At 53.7% G+C, this 18,770-nt stretch overlaps 2 protein-coding genes across 5 annotated transcripts in view; one reads left to right on the top strand and one right to left on the bottom strand.

Moving 5' to 3' along the window:
* The window catches only part of UBN1 (ubinuclein 1), a 33,148-nt gene extending 19,117 nt beyond the window's left edge, over positions 1-14,031 (top strand). For both annotated transcript variants that reach the window (XM_070362770.1, XM_070362771.1), the window contains exons 11-18: positions 26-154; positions 338-481; positions 6,312-6,362; positions 6,458-6,500; positions 7,529-8,749; positions 9,783-10,026; positions 10,257-10,346; positions 12,004-14,031. In XM_070362770.1, the coding sequence (XP_070218871.1) occupies positions 26-154; positions 338-481; positions 6,312-6,362; positions 6,458-6,500; positions 7,529-8,749; positions 9,783-10,026; positions 10,257-10,346; positions 12,004-12,053 (1,972 nt within the window). In that variant the 3' untranslated portion in view covers positions 12,054-14,031. The remainder of the gene's footprint in view (positions 1-25; positions 155-337; positions 482-6,311; positions 6,363-6,457; positions 6,501-7,528; positions 8,750-9,782; positions 10,027-10,256; positions 10,347-12,003) is intronic.
* Positions 14,032-14,189: 158 nt separating this feature from the next.
* PPL (periplakin) overlaps positions 14,190-18,770 on the bottom strand; it is a 48,345-nt gene continuing 43,764 nt past the window's right edge. For 2 of the 3 annotated variants that reach the window (XM_070362767.1, XM_070362768.1), the window contains exons 21-22: positions 18,535-18,627; positions 14,190-17,709 (exon numbers count right to left, since the gene is read on the bottom strand). In XM_070362767.1, coding sequence (XP_070218868.1) covers positions 15,037-17,709; positions 18,535-18,627 — 2,766 coding nt within the window. In that variant the 3' untranslated portion in view covers positions 14,190-15,036. The remainder of the gene's footprint in view (positions 17,710-18,534; positions 18,628-18,770) is intronic. The other variant, XM_070362769.1, reaches the window with a different exon arrangement.

The raw sequence follows: 18,770 nt of genomic DNA, 5'->3' as shown, positions 1-18,770 counted from the left end.
CCGCCTAATTCTTCCCACTCTCTAGGATGCTGGAAGAGGAGAAAGACAAGGAGCAGAGAGAACGGGTCTGTTCTGATGAGGAGGAAGATGAAGAGAAAGGGGGCCGGAGGATAATGGGACCCCGGAAGAAGTTCCAGTGGAGTGATGAAATCAGGTGTGCCCAAACTGGGACCTTGCCTCAGTGGAGGGTTTGTGGGGCCAGTGTCTGAGCATGTTCCTGTGTTTCTAATGAAGGTTAGAATCTTTTTCTTTAATTAGGGCTGCTGAAAGCACATGATTGAAACCTTGAAGAAGCGTTTGGGTGGTTTAAAGGTTGTGACTTCTGCCTACTCTGCAGGGAGCTGCTCTGTCAAGTGGTGAAGATAAAACTGGAGAGCTTTGACCTGGAGAAGAACAAGGCCCAGTCCTGGGAGGACTACGTGAAGGCATTTCTGGATGCTGAGGTCAAACCTCTCTGGCCCAAAGGCTGGATGCAGGCCAGGTGAGGCCCGTGGGCAGCCACTGTAGTCAGTGTGACCTTAGGGTGGAGCATTTTTGCAGACCATGGAATGAATTCTCCAGGCCAGGATACTGGAGTGGGTAGCGTTTCCTTTTTCCAGGGAATCTTCCCAACCCAGGGATCGAACCCAGGTCTCCCAAACTGCAGGTGGATTCTCGACCAGCTGAGCTACAAGGGAAGCCTATTCTTGTGGTAAAGAGATGTTGTGAGTGATTCTTCTGTGCCAGGCCACCAGAGCCCCATCCTCAGAGTCACAGGCTGGTGGATTGGACTCTGATCTCACCTGAGAAACTAGGCGCTTCTCTGTCTCCCCGGGAAGAGGGAGTTATTTGTGGGATTTTGTCTTTGTCATTCTTTATCCCACTTAGTTCTGTGGCTGTATGCCCTTTTCTGCTGTGACATGATGGCACCTACTGGAAGTTGAGAGACAGGTGCATGTCAGGAACATTTTAATTTTCTGAACAGAATTCTTATTTGAAACTGGCAGGAGTGACTACTACTTAGAGCCAAGTGCCAGACTCTTCTAACAGGCTACTTTGTGTTACTTAGCTTTGTATGAGTGGATTGTATCTGCAATACACAAAGTTTCCTATAACTGCTGCTGCTGTTGCTGCTAAGTTGCTTCAGTCGTTTCCGACTCTATGCGACCCCATTGAAGGCAGTCCACCAGGCTCCTATAACTAGTGTTCTTTAAAAAAATTTGGAGGGGGAGGAATGGTAAAATATACCTAATGTAAACTTTAGCATCTTTCAGGGCACAGTTCAGTGGTGTTAGATACACTCACATGTTTGTACAGCAGCGCCAACTCCGCATTCCCCCCCACAGACCTGGAGGCCACCATTCTGCTCTCTGTGGCTTTGCCTACTTTAAGTACCTCGAATCAGTGGACTCATACAAAGTGTTTGTCTTTGTGTCTGGCTTACTCCACTCAGCATAATGTCCTCAAGGTTCATCAATTATAGCATGGATCAGAACTTCCTTCATTTTTAAAGCTGAAATATAACGTCCTGTATATATACATTTGTTTATCCATTCATCTATCGATGTTACTTGGTGTTGCTTCCACATTTACGCTATTGTGAATAATGCTGCTGCGAACGTGGACATACAAACATCTCTGTGAGACCCTGCTTTCAGTTCTTTTTCATGTACACCTAGAACTGGAATTTGGAGAAGGCAATGGCACCCCACTCCAGTACTCTTGCCTGGAAAATCCCATGGATGGAGGAGCCTGGTAGGCTGCAGTCCATGGGGTCGCTAAGAGTCAGACACGACTGAGCGACTTCACTTTCACTTTTCCCTTTCATGCATTGGAGAAGGAAATGGCAACCCACTCCAGTGTTCTTGCCTGGAGAATCCCAGGGGTGGGGGAGCCTGGTGGGCTGCCGTCTATGGGGTCGCACAGAGTCGGACACGAATGAAGCGACTTAGCAGCAGAACTGGAATTGCTGGATCGTATGATGATGTGTTTAACTTTTGAGGCACCACCGTAATGTTTTTCATGGTAGCTGTTATCTTTTTACATTTCCACCAGCAGTGCACAAGGTTCCAGTTTCTCCACATCCCCACCAACAGTTGTTGGTTTTTTTTTTTTTTTTGGTAGTAATCATCCTGATGGATATGAGGTGGTGCCCCATAGTTCACTTTGCTAGTGATTAGTGATATCGAGCATCTTTTCACGTACTAACTGTACATTTGTATATCCTCTTTGGAGATGTGTTTATTCAAGTCTTTTGCCCATTTTTAAATTGGTGTGCTTTTTTTGTGTTAAGTTTTAAGAGTTCACTATGTATTCTGGATATTAATCCCTTATCAGATACATAATTTCCCAATATTTCTTTGTTCTTTGGGTTGCCTTTTTACTCTGTGGATAGTGTCTTTCAACATAGATGAAATGGACAAGTTTCTAAAAACACAAAACTTAGCAAGACTGAATCAGAAAAAAATAGGAAGTCTAAATAGGCCTGTTATTGTTTATTGTTTATTCTCTGTTTTCCTTATTTCTTCTTTAATCTTTATTATTAATATATCCTTCATTCTGCTGGCTTTAAGTTTAGTTTTTCTTTTTTCTGTTCCTTATAAAATTGGGTTGTTGATTCAAGACCTTCCTTGTTTCTTAATGTAAACAGTTATACCTAAAAATTTCCTCTCTTAGCACCACTTTTCACTTTGTCCTATAGATTTTGGTATGTTGTGTTTTCATTTTCATTTTTTTTTTTTAAGTATTTTCTAATTGTCTTTGTGATTTCTGCTTTGATCCATTGATCGTTTAAAAGTATGTTGTTAAAAGTTGTTTTGTCTAATGTATCTGCCTTTTTTTTCTTACAATTTTGTTTTCCAGTTTTCCTTTTGTTACTGATTTCTAACTTCATTCCGATGTGATCAGAGAAGATACTTTGTATGGTATCTGTCTTTTAAAATCTACCGAGAGTTCATTTGTGGCCTAACATATGGTCTATCCTAGAAAATGTCCCATGTGCACTTGAGAAAGTGTATTCTGTTGTTGGGTACAGTGTCTTGAGTCTCTCTGTTACATCTAATTGGTTTATTGTGTGAAGTCCTCTGTTGGTTTATCTTCTGATTATTCTCTCTTGTGAGGGGTACTGAAATCTCCAGCTTTTATTGTGAAGCTGTTTACTCGTCTCTTCCGTTCCGTCAGTTTTGTTTCGTATGTTTGAAAGGTTTTTCAGGTGCATGAGTGTTTACAATCGCTGTATCTTCTGCGGTATTGAGCCTTTTATTAATATGTAACAGCTTTCTGTATCTTTTGTAACCTTTCTCGAGTTAAAGTCTGTTTTGTCTGATGTTAATATAGCTGCCTCTGCTCTCTTGGTTATTTTTGCATGGAGTACCTTTTTCAGTCCTTTTATTTCCAGTCTGTTCTTGTCTTTGGCTCTTGTAGCTTGCCTGGAAATCCCACGTCCCAGGCAGCCTGGTGGGCTACAGTCCATGGGGTCGCACGAAGTTGGACACGATTGAGCATAGCACCGCAGCAGCAACAGATAGCATATAGTTAGATCAGATCATGTATTTTATTTATTCTGCCAGTCTCTGTCTTTTGATTAGAGTGTTGAATTGTTATTTTTTAAAGTAGTTACTAATACTTCTGTAAGTTGATTAACATCTTAAAACTCTGCCCCCATACAGCTCTGCTGCTGTCACAGAAGTATTTTTATACATTGTGTGCCCCAAAACATCAACTAGTAGTTTTAGAAATGCCTCTTAAATTATGTAGAAGACAGGATTTAGAGTTACCAACCAAAGTCGTCATAATATTTACCAGCTTTTAAATTAGTATTAGTCTCTTAAATCATACTTTAAAAAGTACGATTACAAACCATTGTTATAATGACACTGGCTTCTTTAGTGGTCTTCGTATATTCACCTTTCTGAGATCTTTATTTGTGCATGTAACTTTGAGGTGCTGTCTTTTCATTTCACCCTCAGGACCCATGAGAATTTTTTACAGGATAGGTTTTTTGATCATGAACAGCTTCAAATTTTATCTTATCTGGGGATATCCTCCACTCTTCGATTGAAGTATAGTTGATTTACATCTCCCCCACTCTTGAGGGTCAGTTTCGTCAGATACAGGGTTCTTGGTTGACACTGTTTTTACTTTAGACTTTGAATGTATCAGCCCACCGTCTTTTGGCCTCCAAAGTTTCTGATGAGAAATCTGCTGATAATTTTATTGAGGATCCCTCGTGTGTGATGATTCAATAGTCTCTGGATGCTTTCAATATTCTGTCTTTGTCTCTGGCTTTTGAGAGTTTGATTATCATGTATTTGGTGTGGGTCTCTCGATTTCATCTTATGTGGAGTTCTTTGCACTTCTTGGATATTTATATTCATATATTTACGCTTACGTGGTCTGTTTTCACATTTGGAAAGTTTCAGCCGTTATTTCTTCACTCTTCTGGGCCCCTTTCTCTGTCCTCTGGGGACGTCCGTGTTGTGAGGGTGTGCGCGCGCTTGATGGTCCCATGGGTCCTTCAGACTCTGATTACTTTTCTTCAGTCTTTTCTTTCTGCTCCTCAGTCTCAATCATCTTCATTGTCCTGTTTCAGGTTCTTTGTTTTTTTTCTGCCTGCTCAAATCTGCCTTTGAATCTACTGAATTTTTCATTTGTTATTGTCCTTTTCGGTTCTAGAATTTCTTTCTGGTTTCTTTTCAGGTTTCTTATCTCTTTATTGATATTATTTCACATTATTTTCTTTCTCCACGTCTTCCTTTAGTTCTTTGTCCACCTTTAGGACAGTTGATCTTGTCTGGTGTGTCTGCCATTTGGACTTCTCTCAGACAGTTTCTGTGATCTGTGTCTTCCTTTGAACGGGCCGTATTTCCTGTTCTTCATGTCCCTTGTGTTTGTTGTTGCTGTTGAACAGCAGACATTTGAATCTAATAATGTGGTAACTCCGAAAATCAGATTCTCCCCTTTTCCTGGAGTTTGCTTGTTTTGAGTTTTGTTTTTAGCATAGGCTGTCTCTATGTCAAGGATCAGCCTGAGGTGTGAACTTAACGTGTTATTCTTACGTCTTTTCCAAGCGTTTCCCTAGCCACATGCAGTCACTGTCTGATTTCTCCCACATATGTAGTTTTTTTTTTTTTAATGCTCTAGTCTTTAACGTCTAACTTCCAAAGGGGGCGGAAATGATAAAAAGGAAGAGGTTAAAGGGGGTCCTCGGAGAAGGCAGTAGCACCCGACTCCAGCACTCTTGCCTGGAAAAGCCCATGGATGGAGGAGCCTGGTAGGCTGCAGTCCATGGGGTCACTAAGAGTCAGACACGACTGAGCGACTTCACTTTCACTTTTCCCTTTCATGCATTGGAGAAGGAAATGGCAACCCACTCCAGTGTTCTTGCCTGGAGAATCCCAGGGACAGCAGAGCCTGGTGGGCTGCCGTCTATGGGGTCGCAAAGAGTCAGACTCGACTGAAACGACTTAGCAGCAGCGGCAGCAAAGGGGGTGCTGGCCCTTTAAGTCCCCTGGCAGTTGCTTCAGCCAGTAGTGCGACAGCAGTGGGCTGCTGCCCTGTGTGCACCTCCCACCCCCATGATCAGAAGCAGCGATTGGCCATCAGAGCACAGGTCCCTGGTCTTTGGAGACAAGGTCCTTTTTCCCACACTGGTTCCAAGCTGTGTGCAAGCTGCTCCAGGAACACTTGCAGCTGCGGGCCACCAGGTGGGGGGTGGGTGGCTGCTCCTGTGCTGAGAGCCAGGATGAACCACAGTTTACTTGTCTAAGTCCTCCCCTGGAAGCTGCAAGCTTGACCAGCCTCTGAAATTATAGAGTGGTTCCATCAGATGGGTTCGGCTAGTGTAGTGTAGTTGTCCAGGTGGGAGATCACACCTGGTGCTTCCTGCTCGGCGTCTTCCTAGGACCCTCCCCGTGGAGATAGGGAGTGTTCTTGGTCAAGTAGGCCTTCTCTTAGAGTCCCTTCAAGTGGAATTGCTCTTCTCACTGTAGATTGAACTCCCGACGGTACGTAGGGAAGGGCATAAAGAAAATTCTGTTGAGCTTCTCTGGGAAAAGTTGGGCATTTGAAGGGGGATGAGAACAGGTAGTAAGGAGAGTGCTCCTGCCCTTAGGGGAAGAATCACTCTGAGAGGTCTGGGGGCAGAGTCCTCGCTTTTTTGGGGGAATCCTAGCTCTGTGGCTTTCGGGTGGCCAGGCAGCTACATAAGGCCCCCTCAGCAGCCCCCTGACATTAATGGGTGACAGTCCCTGCATACTGGGGAGGTGGGGAGGCTCGGGGAGCAGACTGCTTTCAGGGGCTCGTGAGAACTTCCCCGTGTCTCTTTGTTCCAGGACTCTGTTTAAGGAGAGCAGACGAGGCCACGGGCACCTGACGTCAATTCTGTGAGTGTCTCAGTGTTTTCACTTGTTAGGACTACTGGCATTTTTATCTCTGAGGATCTCCTCTGAATCTTTCCTGTGTTCCTTCCTTTGCACAGGGCCAAGAAGAAAGTAATGGCCTCTTGCAAAATGAAGGTGAAGGTGAGTCAGCCTGCCCAGTCATGTGCCACCTGTTCTTAGCTCTCTGCAGCCATGCTCCTGGCAGCTCATGGAGCTTTGCTGGTCTGAGGATAGCTCTTCGGGATGAGGTTGTACCAGGAGGCGGCCTGGCCCACAGGAGGGGCCTGGGGTCTGCAGGACAGAGACCTGACCTGGGCCACCAGTGCCCTCCAGCCCCAGGTCTAGGAAGCATCACCTACCTGGCCAGTTCCTGGGGTTGTTGTGAAGTTAAATGAGGTCTTCTTGGTGAATTGTCCTTACCTTTTACAGAAGAGCGCCCCTGAGCCAAGTGCAGGTGAGCCTGGATTGGCATCGGGCAGGCAGGAGGCTTTGTCCAGCTGACTGACAGACGCAGAGGGGAGTGCGATGGCTGGAGACTGAAAACTGCAAAATGACTTCGATGTTGCAGAGCTCTCTCGATGTAGTAAAATTGCCGTTTCACCAAAATTTTTGCCAATTCCTGAGGCTCTGTAGCGCCCCTCACCGTCCCTGAACAGCCCAAGGGAAGGAGTGTGCAGATCAGTTACTCCCAAGTGTCTGTTGATCTCCTCTGATGTCCCTAAGACTCACTGCACCAGGTGCTGGGGAGGCAGGAGTAACAGGACTGTGAGCCCAGAGGGGAGTTAGGTGCTGGCGAAACCAAGGAGGGAGAGAGCGAAAGCAGTCCCCTTTCATCCTGACCGTGGCTGGGAGCTGAGGTGGGTTGAGGGCCGGAACGGAGCACATCTTGTTGTTCAAGTCGTACAGTTTTTCAGAAACAACGGTTTCCTTGTGTGTGTTGGGGTGGCAGAATGCCTGGGTCAGCCCAGCCCGCCCAGCTGTGGCCAGAGGGTGGTGGGGTTGCAGCATTTCCGAATCCACGCAGGCCTCCTGTTCCTTTCCTCCCTGGCTTCGCGATCACGCTGGAAGGCCTGCTGCCTGTATGTTTTCTCACGCTCGAGTCCCTTCAGCAGGGCCAGGGTTGGCACCTTTGGATGTTTGTAAACACGAGCTTTTCTGCTTGCCTCTAGGAATCATCTGCTAAGCCAGATAAGAAGGTGTCCGTCTCATCAGGCCAGACGGGCAGCCCCCTGGCTTTGCCTTCAGAGCACCTGGGAGGAGGCCTGGGCGTGGGGGCCGCAAGCAGGGAGCCCTCGTCCCAGGCATCTGGCAGCCTCGCTCACCCTGCTCCTATCAACCTGGAGGACTCGTTGGATGGAGACTTGGTCCATAATTCTGCCTCCTCGTTGGAGGCAGTGTCCAAGGAACTGGCTGTATTGCACAGCAGGGCTGGTGGGAGCTCAGAGTTCCCACTGCCCACACCTGTGAAAGTGCCTGCAGAGAAGCTCGCGGGTGTTCTATGTCCAGAAGAAAAAAGGAACTTTCCAAAGCCCAGCCCTTCTTCTGCCCCTCCACCGTCTAGCTCTCTGCAGTCACCCCTCAATTTTCTGGCTGAACAGGCTCTGGCTCTGGGGCAGTCCTCTCAGGAGAAAAAAACAGAGAGTTCTGGCTACAAAGAGCTGTCCTGTCAGGCTGCTCTTGGCAAGGGCCCGCCGGAAGGGCAGCAGCCGAAAGCCAAGCACCACGGCTTGCCGCGGACGTCTCACGTGCCCCCGGCGGGCACCGCTGTGCCCGGCCCCCAGGTCAAGGTCTTTCATGCTGGCACTCAGCCGCAGAAGAGCTTCACCCCTCCGGCTCCATTTGTCAATAAGCTTCAGGGCCCGAAGCCTGGCTCCCCTCAGTGTCACCGATCCCTCCTGCAGCTTGTCAAGACAGCAACCAAAAGCCAGAGCTTCCATGCTTCCATGCCAGCCTCCTCGGGCACGCCAGCCTCCAGCAGCAGCTCTCATAAGACCCCAGCTTCATGCTCTGCTGCCGTGAGCCATCCAGCAAAACCACACTCAGCCAGCTCTTCAGGACCACCCTACAAGACCAGTCCCTTCCTGGGCTCTGCCTCCAAACATGGGGTGTCGTCCGGCAGCCCCTCGTCTGGAGGAACGCCGGTTCAGAGCCCTGCTTCTGGGAACCTGCTCCCCACGACGCAGCCTCCCTCCACAGGACAGTCCACCAGCCGACCCGTCCCTGGCCCTGCAGTGAAGAAGCCACCTGTACCCCAGAAGTTGACCCTGGTGGCCCCTCCCGGTGGTCCCAATGGAGATTCTAGTGGGGGGACCCAGGGTGTGGCCAAGTTATTGACCTCCTCCCTGAAGCCCAGCGCGGTGAGCAGCGTGACATCGTCTACCTCCCTGCCAGTGAGTGTCCTGCTGCAGCCCGCCGCCCTTGTGGGCCTTGTGGGCGGGGCCACTGGCCTCGCCCTGGTCTGAGAGTGAGAGCTGATGCTCACGGTCAGGTAGGAACAGCGAGCCCGCCAGTTGGAAGGAGGACCGGGCTCCCTGTTTTCAGGCCTTTACTTTTCTGGTGGCCAGACTCCCAGGAAAGCCTGAAAAGTCTCCCGGGGAGGATGAACAGGGCAGGACTGGGCAGCACTGCACGTGCAGGGAGGCTGTGGATCTGGATGGCCAGAGGGAGTCAGGAAACTCACCCTGCACAGCCTCCTGCCTGTCCTCTCTCCAAGTGAGCATGTGAAGCGAGTCCTGCCCTCAGGTGTCAGTTATAGGGATGTCATGACCAGAAGACTGTCCTCAAGGTGATTCTGTTGGGTCTGGGGAGACTCCACATGTGAGACAAAGGTGCCGCGACCCAGCCCTTGGTTACTGAGGCTCGCCTCAGGTGATTGATTACAGGAGGTTTGCATGAAGGTTGGGGAATGAGAGCTTCTTTTCCCCTCCGTTTTTCCCATATATAAGATTGTGTGGTTGCAAAGAGCAAACATGTAGAAAGGTGTGTTTAGCAAAGCTTCACTCGTCTCTGTCTGCCTTCCCCAGCCCTTGTAACTGCCTTCCTTAGTTTCTAGGTTTTTTCTGTTTCTTTGTAAAAACCAAAGGTAAATGCCTCTGTGTGTGTGTGTGTGTGTGTGTGTGTGATGGAGGGAAGTATACAGCCATTGCTATATCCCTGTATTGGTGGGTATCCACGTAGGATACTCTCTCATTCCTTTCTTGCACAAAGGAGGCATAATTAATACCTGCTTTGTAAAGTGAACGCTGCTCAGGGAGCCCTTCTGTGCTGGTTCTCTGCAATGGTCCTTCCTCGGGGCCGCAGTGGAGGGGCAGCTGACATGCATGTAACCCTCCCCAACCCACCCCTGGTGCGGTGCCAGCTTTGGTTTGTGAGTGGGCTCGGACGGGGCTGGACTCCTGACCCCGCTCTGTGCTTCTTCCCCAGAAAGGAGCGAGTGGGGCTGTGCTGTTGACTGGCTCCTCATCCTTGAACCTGCTGTCTTCATCCTACAAGGCTGGCAGTCCCAAGCTCCCTGGGGCCTTGAACTCGAGCCCCTTGGGGATTATCTCCCAGCTTCCCCTCCACGTGATCTCCTTCAGTGCTGACTCCTCTGCTAAAGCGGGGGTCTCCAAGGATGCCATCGTCACCGGCCCTGCCCCCGGGACGTTCCACCACGGCCTTGGCCACAGTAAGTGTCTCCCTTCTCCCTCGTACTGGAGCACAGGAGGGACCCCTGGGCCTCTGTGCTGGCGGGTTCTGCTCTCCCATGCTGGGTTCCTGTGTGTGTCTGGTGTGTGAGTGTGGGCAGCCTCCCCGGCACTGTGCTGAGCCCTCCCACCCTGGGGTTTGCACCCGGGCCCAGGCTGCTCCTCCGTCTCAGCGTGTGTTTTGTTCCCTCTCCCTCTTGTCTCCTCTCAGGTCTCCTGGCCGGCGTGCACTCCAGCCCGCCTCGTGCCGCGCCTCTCCCGCACACTGCCGTGTCTACCCACCTCCCGCAGAGCCTGCCAGGTAATTTCCAGGTGCACTGCGGGCCATTCCCCTCCATCAGAGGCCTTCTCTGCTGCCAAGGACAACGTCTCCCCCTGTCATCACTGTGTCATCTGGGTTCGTCATCGGAGGCTCGAGCGTCTTTGTGGTACTTGGCACGAGGGATGCAGTCTCTCCCACGCTGACACCTGCCTTGCCCTGTGTGATCACGGAGGCGCAGTGGCCTGAGTACTCGGCTCAGGACTTCCTTGCCCTCAGCTCAGTGTTTCCTCTTCAACGTAACCAAGACTGGAGGGGTGATGGTGTTGATTTCCCAGGGGCTAGCTGGGGCACTGCAGGCCTTTCGGTTCACACTGCCACCCCTTCCAGGTGGGACCAGCTAACAGGACTCGACCTTAGTGTGAGTGAAAGGGGAAGTCCGGTCGCAGTGGCAGGTGACAGTGGCAGGGCTTCAGGCGGGACCCTGACCCCTCACGGAGCGTGTGTCCAGGAGAGGAGCAGCGTGCGCTTCAGTCCGGGGTGATGCGGGGGCTTGGGAGCACGGCAGGACTGAGCAGCGTCCTTCCCTGCGTCTGCCCTGCACACAGCAGTGGCTGCAGAAGGGGCCAGCCTGCAAGCCCTGGCTCACAGCGCAAGGAGAGGGCACATGCGCCCCGAGCCAGCGCGTGACCAGTGGGCGGTCTGCCTGGCCCCGTCCCGGGACCGTGGCTCTCGGTGCACGTGGTGCAGGGCCGGCTGCTCCCTGCTGCTCCGCACCTGCTCCAGGCACGGCCTGGGGGCTGCGCTGCTCGGCGTCCTGAGGCTGATGCCTAACAGTGAATGCCAGAGGCCATCTGTGTGCAGGCGTGGACTGCAGGTCTCTCAGACAGAACCGTGCTTTCTTCAGAGAAAGAAAGCGGGGCTAAGCCTTACCAGCAGTTACTCCCTGCTCCTATGGAGAAAGCAGGGACTTGGTCCACAAACTGGTGGTCTCTGAGCCATCCAGGCGAAAGCAGGTGACATTTGAAAGACTGCACTGCCTGTTTGCTTTTGGTAACACTCTCAAACAGAAAATAATTGGAGTACTATTGGAAACGTGACTGCTGATGTGTGGAATTTTCAGGAAAAAAGGGAAAAGTGTTTTCTTATACCATTTCTTTCCTGTTTTTCCTCTGGGAGTTAAAAGGCTGTCTGAAAAGCATCTGGGCTGTAAGAGACCACTTGAATGTCTCTCTTATGACACTCGTCGTGTTGTAGGATTACACTGAGTGGTCATCGGTGAGAAGCCTGCTGTCTCAGCTCTGACTCATGTCTGCTTTGCTTTCTTCCCCGTGTGGGCTCAGAACATGAGCACCTGTGAGCTTGCCCTTCAGGCCCCAGGTGTGCAGTGGAGAGGTGCTCACTGCATCTGACAGGCCTCACGAGGAGCCGGGCTCTGCCCCAGGATGGCAGCTGTGGCTGGGAACAGGAGCAGCCCTTGCGGCACAGGCGGTGCTCAGCCAGCGGCCGCCCTCCCAGCGCCAGCATACTGCCCATGCCGCAGATAACCTGCCAGCGCGTCCGGCTCCTTTGAGCCCCAGAACACTCAGTGTTCGGGGACTTTTGCTATTTCAGAAGTGGTCCCCTTGAGGTTTGGTTACTGCTGCCTTCAAGGAGGTCCTGAGAGTCTTGTGTTCTGTTTTTGCTTACTGTTTTTCAGATGCTTCTCAGCTTCATGGGAAAGGGCCCAGTGTACCAAGGAAATTGTGATTTTCAGGGCAAAGGCTGGAAGCTGCACAAGGAGGTCTCAGAAGTTGGATGATAACTACGCTCTGCCATTGGTTTTCTTCTGGAGAAGGCGTGAGTGCTAAGTGGAGCGTCTCTTGGCACGTGTGATGTGCCTTCAGTTCAGGGAGCAGCCCTGTGCTTCTCTGGGGGCCCTAGCCAGCCTGGTGCTCGGCGCCTTGCGGCTCTGTTGCAGACAATCGTTGGAGGGGCAGCGCTAGGCCAAGGAGCATGCCAGCTCGTGCTGGGCGCTCTGGTGGCGGGGCAGAGGAGGTGGCCCAGCTCCTCGCGTTTGGCCAGAGTACCTCAGCGCAGCGTACTGGTCGGGGGCTCCTTCTGGCCACAGTGGGCTCCCTGGTTGGTTAGAGTGTCCGTCCATCCTCCGGGCTCACACCCCAGCTGGGAGAGGTACCTTGTTCTCTGAAAAATACTCAGAACACCCAATGTGTGCTCATCGTGGGGGCCAGTCTCTCCACTGAACATGACAATGAAGCTCTTTTAGAGAAAAGACCTTTGTAGATTCAACAATTATGGTAGGATTTTTAAAGACTTATTTTTGGCTCAGTTTTGATCCTTACCATTAAACGCATTGGATAGAATCGGACTGTTCTCCGCACTTCATGTTGTTCCTAGAAAGACATAATTCCAGTGCCTTTATGGTGGAGCAGGACTGGACACGTCCACTCGGCCCTCTGAGTGGGTCTCAGATGAAGACCTTTTTAAAGACATGTCTGTATTTAAGACAGAGCCAGCTTATTTGAGTTTTCTATGGTTGCACATCACAACCTGGGCCATCCTGACTGGAAGGTCACCTGGGCCCCGCCTCCCAGGTCCCAGCTCAGCCAGGGCCCCCCACTTTGTTTCTCCCAAGTTCATGCAGGTGGGCTGCAGAGCCCCGAATTCCTTCTTCATCTCTTTGAGGGCTGAGGATGTGAGGAGTTCCAGGCTGCAGGTAGACATTCCAGTTTATCGTAAAACCATGCTCAGGCAGAGCTCCGGGAACAGGCCCCTGGGAAGTGTGTGCTGTGCAGAAGCAGGCCTTGAGGTCCGCGCTCTCCAGACAGCAGGCTCTGCCTTCACTGGGAGGTGGACGAGGCCGCGCCCCACTCAGCCAGCGGCTGCTTCTCAAGGATTTTCGGGCGCTTGCCTGTCCTGTGAAGTCTGAACTGACTGTTCCAGCTAAGTCATTTCCCTTATGTTGAGAGTAAATAGCCTCCTCAGAATGTGCGCCTGCCTACGTGGAGACATGGGCAGTTCTTTTGGGTCCTGACTCCCAGGATATGACTCTTGGTGTCTCGCGATTTCTCAGAGGCTGTCCGGCTGCCCAGGGAGCAAGACTGCGGTTGGCCAGCCAGCCGGCCAGGCCTCTGCTTGACTTTTTTTTTTTTAACAGAAAAACCAACACGTGTGTCACATGGGGCCAAGTGGAATCCTTGTCCCTTTACTATATCTATTTTTTGCAACTTGGGTTTCCAGTTTACAGACTAGTCTTAGGTAGTAGCAAAAGAGCCAAAGAAGAGATTGGTATTGCTGAGCTCAGAGCGGCGCAGAGGCCGTCCGTCCAAGAGCGCTGAGCGGCGGGAGGACACGAGGTGCCCGTCCCCACCGCGCCCCCACCTCCCGGCACCACCCAGCTTTCGCCGGAGCAGGATGCCCTCCTCCTAGGAATCTAGTGATGCCTCTTGCCTCAGGGAAACGTTTCTTTGATGGGGAGTTGATGAGGTTTCTTTTCCTTGTTGATGCTTTATTTGTGGTAACGGAAGAGTGAGTGACTTGAGCCACGGCAAGGAGGGCTGCAGGCGGAGGCGTCCCGGCCACCGTGCTGCGGGCTCCCCTTGCTGGCGATTCTTGGGTGTGAAAGGGCTGTGGCTTTTGTGCAGCGACTATGTTGGTGTTGGGGGTGGTGTGGAAATTGTTAATCTTGTATAAAGCAACACAATAAATTGTTTCAAGGTTTCCAGAACATCGTTTCTTTCGCGTTTCTTTTTTACCATATTTGCAAGTAATTCTCTCTCCCTTAGGAGCTGGTAGTTGGGGAACATTCATTCTGGCTGAAAGCCAAGCAGGCCCTGGGGAATCAGCCTCACTCGAAAGAGAGGAAGAAACACACTTTCCATGAAATTAGAATCAAGCCAGCAGGTGTTTATTTTCACGCTATAAATAGAGTTCCCTCTTACTTCCCATTTTCTTACATAATACGTGAGATACAGAGAACCCAAATTTCATTTGATAAAAAATCAACTGTGGAGTCTTAAGTGGCAGTGAAAGAATAAGCAAGACCAGGCACCGAATCCAAGGCCGACAGCGACAGTCCACTAGGAAGGCACTTCAGTTACAGAACCACGACACGTTCTCTGACGGTGCGTTCTCTTGGGACAGTCTGGCTCGACAGTTAGGCTTCACCCAAGCACCAGGGTCAGACGCTGTTCTGGTTTCTTTGCGCCTCCTTTGGCGTAGCGCCGAGATCGGTTTCCCCAGGAGGCCTCGATGGCGAGTCAGCTGAGCTGGAATCCGGAGGGCTGTGAATGCAGGTGGCGGCCCCCAGGGGCCGGGGCTTTGCTGAATGGAGCCCTCCCTGCCTTGAGTTTCCCCGGCTGGGGTGTGGAGGCCAGTGCGGTGCGGAGCAGGCTGGCCCATGGGGCTGCTGCCTGTCTTGTGCTTTAGTGGTAGACGTCAGTGCTTCCAGGTGACCCGGGGGAGTGTGTTGATAGAGGAGTGTAGGAGAGGCGGGGAGGAAGACGGGCACTGCAGGCGAGAACGATCCGGGGACAAGTGGGTTGCTTTCCAGGCTGAGGGACATAGCTCAGCGGGGGCCAGTCCCGCCTGTGCTTGGGCCCAGCAGCTGGGGTGGCGGCACACGGGGCTCTGAGTGGACTGGAGCTGTGCGGGGGGCCAGGGAGAGACGACCCGGGGGAGGGTTCCGAGCAGGGGCGAGCCAGCGGCGGCTTCCCCGAGAGCGGGGGCGGGCCTACTTCTGCCCTGACACCAGGACGGCCAGCTCCTGGATAGACATGCTCTTGTTGACGTAGCGGTCGTACTGCGCGGGGGTCAGCCGCCCGCTCTGCAGGGCCTCTTCAATGGAGAACTTCCTGCCGGACTTCCTGTCATGGATCACGGAGGACTCGCCTCCGGGGCCCTTGACGGAGATCTCCTCCCAGTCGCACTCCTGGCTCCTGAGCTTGACAAACATGTTCCAGTCGATGAGGCCGGCGCGGTGGGCCTCCTCGGGGGACAGCTCACGGCCCGAGTCAGGGTCGATGACCACAATGGAGCGCCGCAGGTGGTTCTCCCTCTGCTCCCGCTTGACGGCCACGGACCCCAGGCGACGCTGCAGCTCTTCGATCTCCTGGTCTTTGTCCCTGGAGAGCCTCCTGAGGTCGTCCAGCTCCCGCTCCAGGGACCGCAGGCGTGAGTCGAGCTGCGCCCCGGGGTCGGCTCCAGTCGTTGTGGGCAGGCTTCTTAGGCTCTGCGCCTCGGCCGCGGCCATCTCGATCTCCGACTGCAGCCTGCGGGCCTCGAGCTGCAGGCTCTGCCGCTCCAGCTGCAGCTTGTGGTTCTCCTCCCTCAGGAAGTCCAGCTCCTTGGATGACTTGGAGTTGCAGAACTCCAGCTCCGACAGCTTGGCCTCCAGCCGGCTCACTTCGGCGTCCAGCTCCCTCTTGCCTCGGCTCTCGGCCTCCAGACTGCCCCTGAGCCTCTGAATCTCCTGCTCGGTGTCGCCTTTCTCCACCTGGACGCTCTCGGAGAAGACCACCTTCTCCTTGACCTGCATCTTCTCCAGGTGCTCCAGCTGCTGCTTTAGGGTCTCGAGCTCGTGCTCCAGGCCCTGCCGGCGGTGCCGCTCTTCCTCCAGCTGCAGGGCCAGGAGGGCATGCTCCCGGGCCTGCTGGGGGTCCTGCTGCAGCACCACCTTCTGTGTGAGGGTCACCTTCTCGTGGGCCTCGCCCTCCTGCGCCTCCAGCTGGGCCAGCTGTTGCTTGAGGTGCTGCACCTCCAGCTCAGCCTCGCGGCGCGCCTGCCGCTCGCGCTCCAGCTCCTCCAGCTGGTGCTCCAGCTCGGCTCGCCGGCGCTGCAGCCGCCGCAGCTCGCCGCGGAGGCCGTCGATCTGCCGCAGTTCCGCATCGATGCTCTCGGTGAAGGCGCTCACTTCCGCCCGGAGGCCCGGCTCCTCCTCGTACCTGACCACCTCCTGCTGCACCACCACCTCCTTCCCGCGGGCCAGCTCCTCCTCCTTCTCCTGGATCTTCTCCTCCTGTGACACGCATTCCCGTTCCAGGTCTACCTGCTTCTTGTGCTCCTCAGCCAGCCGGGCCCTCAGAGCCGCCACTTCCTCTTTGGTCTGGGGGTCTTCCTGGAACTGCAAGATCTCCTGGACCACCTCCTTGGTCTGCACCTGGGGCTTGGCCTCTTTGAGGGACTGGATCTCCTGCTTCAGCTGGTAGATCTCCAGGTCACACCTCTCGATGAGGCGGGTCTTGTCCACGATCTCCTCCCTGAGCCTCTGGAGCTCCTTCTCCGTCTCAGGGTCCGTCGTGTACTTGATGACCTCCTTGGTCACCTCCTTGACCTCTACCTGGGGGCCTCGCCTCCGAAGTGCCTCCAGCTCGCTCTGGTAGCTCTTGAGCTGCTCCTCGGCCCCCCGGTACTTGCGCTCCTGCTCTACCAGCTCCAGGCGGAGGTTGGCCACCTCACTCTCAGCCTTGGGGTCAGGCCGGACAATCTCGCGCACCTTCTCTTGCACAACCACCTTAGCGTTCTCCTCCTCCAGGGCCCAGATCTTCCGGAGCAGCTCGGTCTTCTCCCTCTGGCTGGCACGGGCCCTGGCGGCCTCATCCTCATACCGGCGCTGGAGGGCGCCCACCTCCCGCTCGGCCGCCACGTCCTTCTCCACCTTGAGCACCTCCTTGACTGTGATCTTGCCCTCGGCCATGGCCCGTTCCTTCTCCAGCCTCTTGAGCTTGTCATGCAGGAAGCCCAGCTCCTCCTCCTGCTTCTCCCGGAGCCCCTGCTCCCGCTGCTGGTCCTCCTGCAGCTGCCGGAACTCGGCCTCCAGCTGGGGGTCATTGTGCACCTTGACCACCTCCTTCTCTGTGACCACCTCCCGCGCCCGCCGCTTCTCCTCGGCCAGGGCGGCCACGCGCTGCTGCAGGAGAAGCGCCTCCGCCTCGCGGGCGCCCTTCTGCCGCCGCAGCGCCTCCAGCTCCCCCCGCAGCCTCAGGACCTCGTCAGCCTGGGCCCGATCCGGCTCAATGCGCAGTACCTCCTTGACTACGTACTCCTGGCCCCCGGCCCGGGCCGCCTCCTCCAGGGCACGCAGCCGCAGCCGCAGCGCCTCCACCTCCCCCTGCAGCAGCCGGTTCTTGTGCTGCTCCTCGGCCAGGGTCTGCTGCGCCTGCTGGAAGCTCTCCTCCAGTGCTGGGTCCGGCACCTTCCTGAGCACCTCCCTGGTCACCACCGCCTCCTGCGGGCTCTGGCTCCGCAGGGCCCGGATCTCCTCCTGGGCGCTCCGGACCTCGTGCTCCAGCTGCTGCCGCCGCTCCATCTCCTCATCCAGCTCCTTCTGAATCTTCCACGTCTCCTCTGCTCCAGGGCCTGGCTTGCTCCCGGGCAGGGCCTCCTGGCTTGCGCCTGCCTCCAGCTGCTGGGAAGGGGGAGACCATGCAGGGTTAGGGCTGGACTCCGTGCAGTTGGTCCCCGTCTCCCCACCCTCCAAGGCTCACAATGCTTGTCTTGTGGTCCTCAAGGGACATCCCCACCCCCACCCCCCGCTCAGTGTCGGGCCGGTAGAGCCCTAGGCTTCCTTTTGAAATTAAAAACACTAGTTTAAACACATCTGGGGAAACATCTTAAAGCCACAGAAGGGTATGACGTGAAGGCCACCTGTCCCTTCTGGTCCTGTTCCTATAGGATGTGCTGTGCTGTGCTTAGTCGCTCAGTTGTGTCCGACTCTTTGCGACCCCATGGACTGCAGCCCCCCAGGTTCCTCTGTCCATGGGGATTCTCCAGGCAAGAAAACTGGAGTGGGTAGCCATGCCCTCCTCCAGGGGATCTTCCCAACCCAGGGATCGAACCCAGGTCTCCCTCATTGCAGGCGGATTCTTTACCGTCTGAGCCACCAAGGCAGCTCAGCATCCTACAGGATACAGTCACCTTTGTCACACATATATTTTTGTGTGCAATGTGTATTTATCTTTTCCACGCTAATGGTGGTCCCCAATCTGCATGTACCCTGTTGATTGTGCTTATGAGAGAATCTGCAGCAGCCAGAGAAGACCACCTTGTCGTGCGACAGTTCGATTGTTTTCCATCGTGTGGACAGACCCTGGCTCAGTCACCCACCCACTGCCCTGCCCTGCCAGCGAGGGCACACGCCCCCCGGCCACCTCTGTTTCTCTGAGGCAGAGCGAGCCTAGTGTCTTAGCTGTTGGGATAGTTTTCAGTAGGATGCCTTCCTAAGACCCATTACCTGTCTCAGGAGGGTCAGTGCAAACTCCAGGTTCTGCAGTCTCTGTCTGTTGATGGCATTAACCTCCGTAAACTTGGCAGCAAGAGCTGCTTCCTACAGGAGAGCAGACAGACAGGAATCAACAAGCTGAATAAGGTGTTTGAGTAAAACCTGGCATTGGGGGAGAGATGCCAAAGAGAGTTGCCACTTCCTACCTGGAGTTCTGCTAGTCTCAACTGTGAGAGAGAAAACTGGAT

This window comes from Bos mutus, chromosome 25, assembly GCF_027580195.1.
Source record: "Bos mutus isolate GX-2022 chromosome 25, NWIPB_WYAK_1.1, whole genome shotgun sequence".
Lineage (NCBI taxonomy): Eukaryota > Metazoa > Chordata > Mammalia > Artiodactyla > Bovidae > Bos > Bos mutus.
Note: the sequence above shows the minus strand (reverse complement) of the source record. Positions and strands in the feature narration are given on the sequence as shown.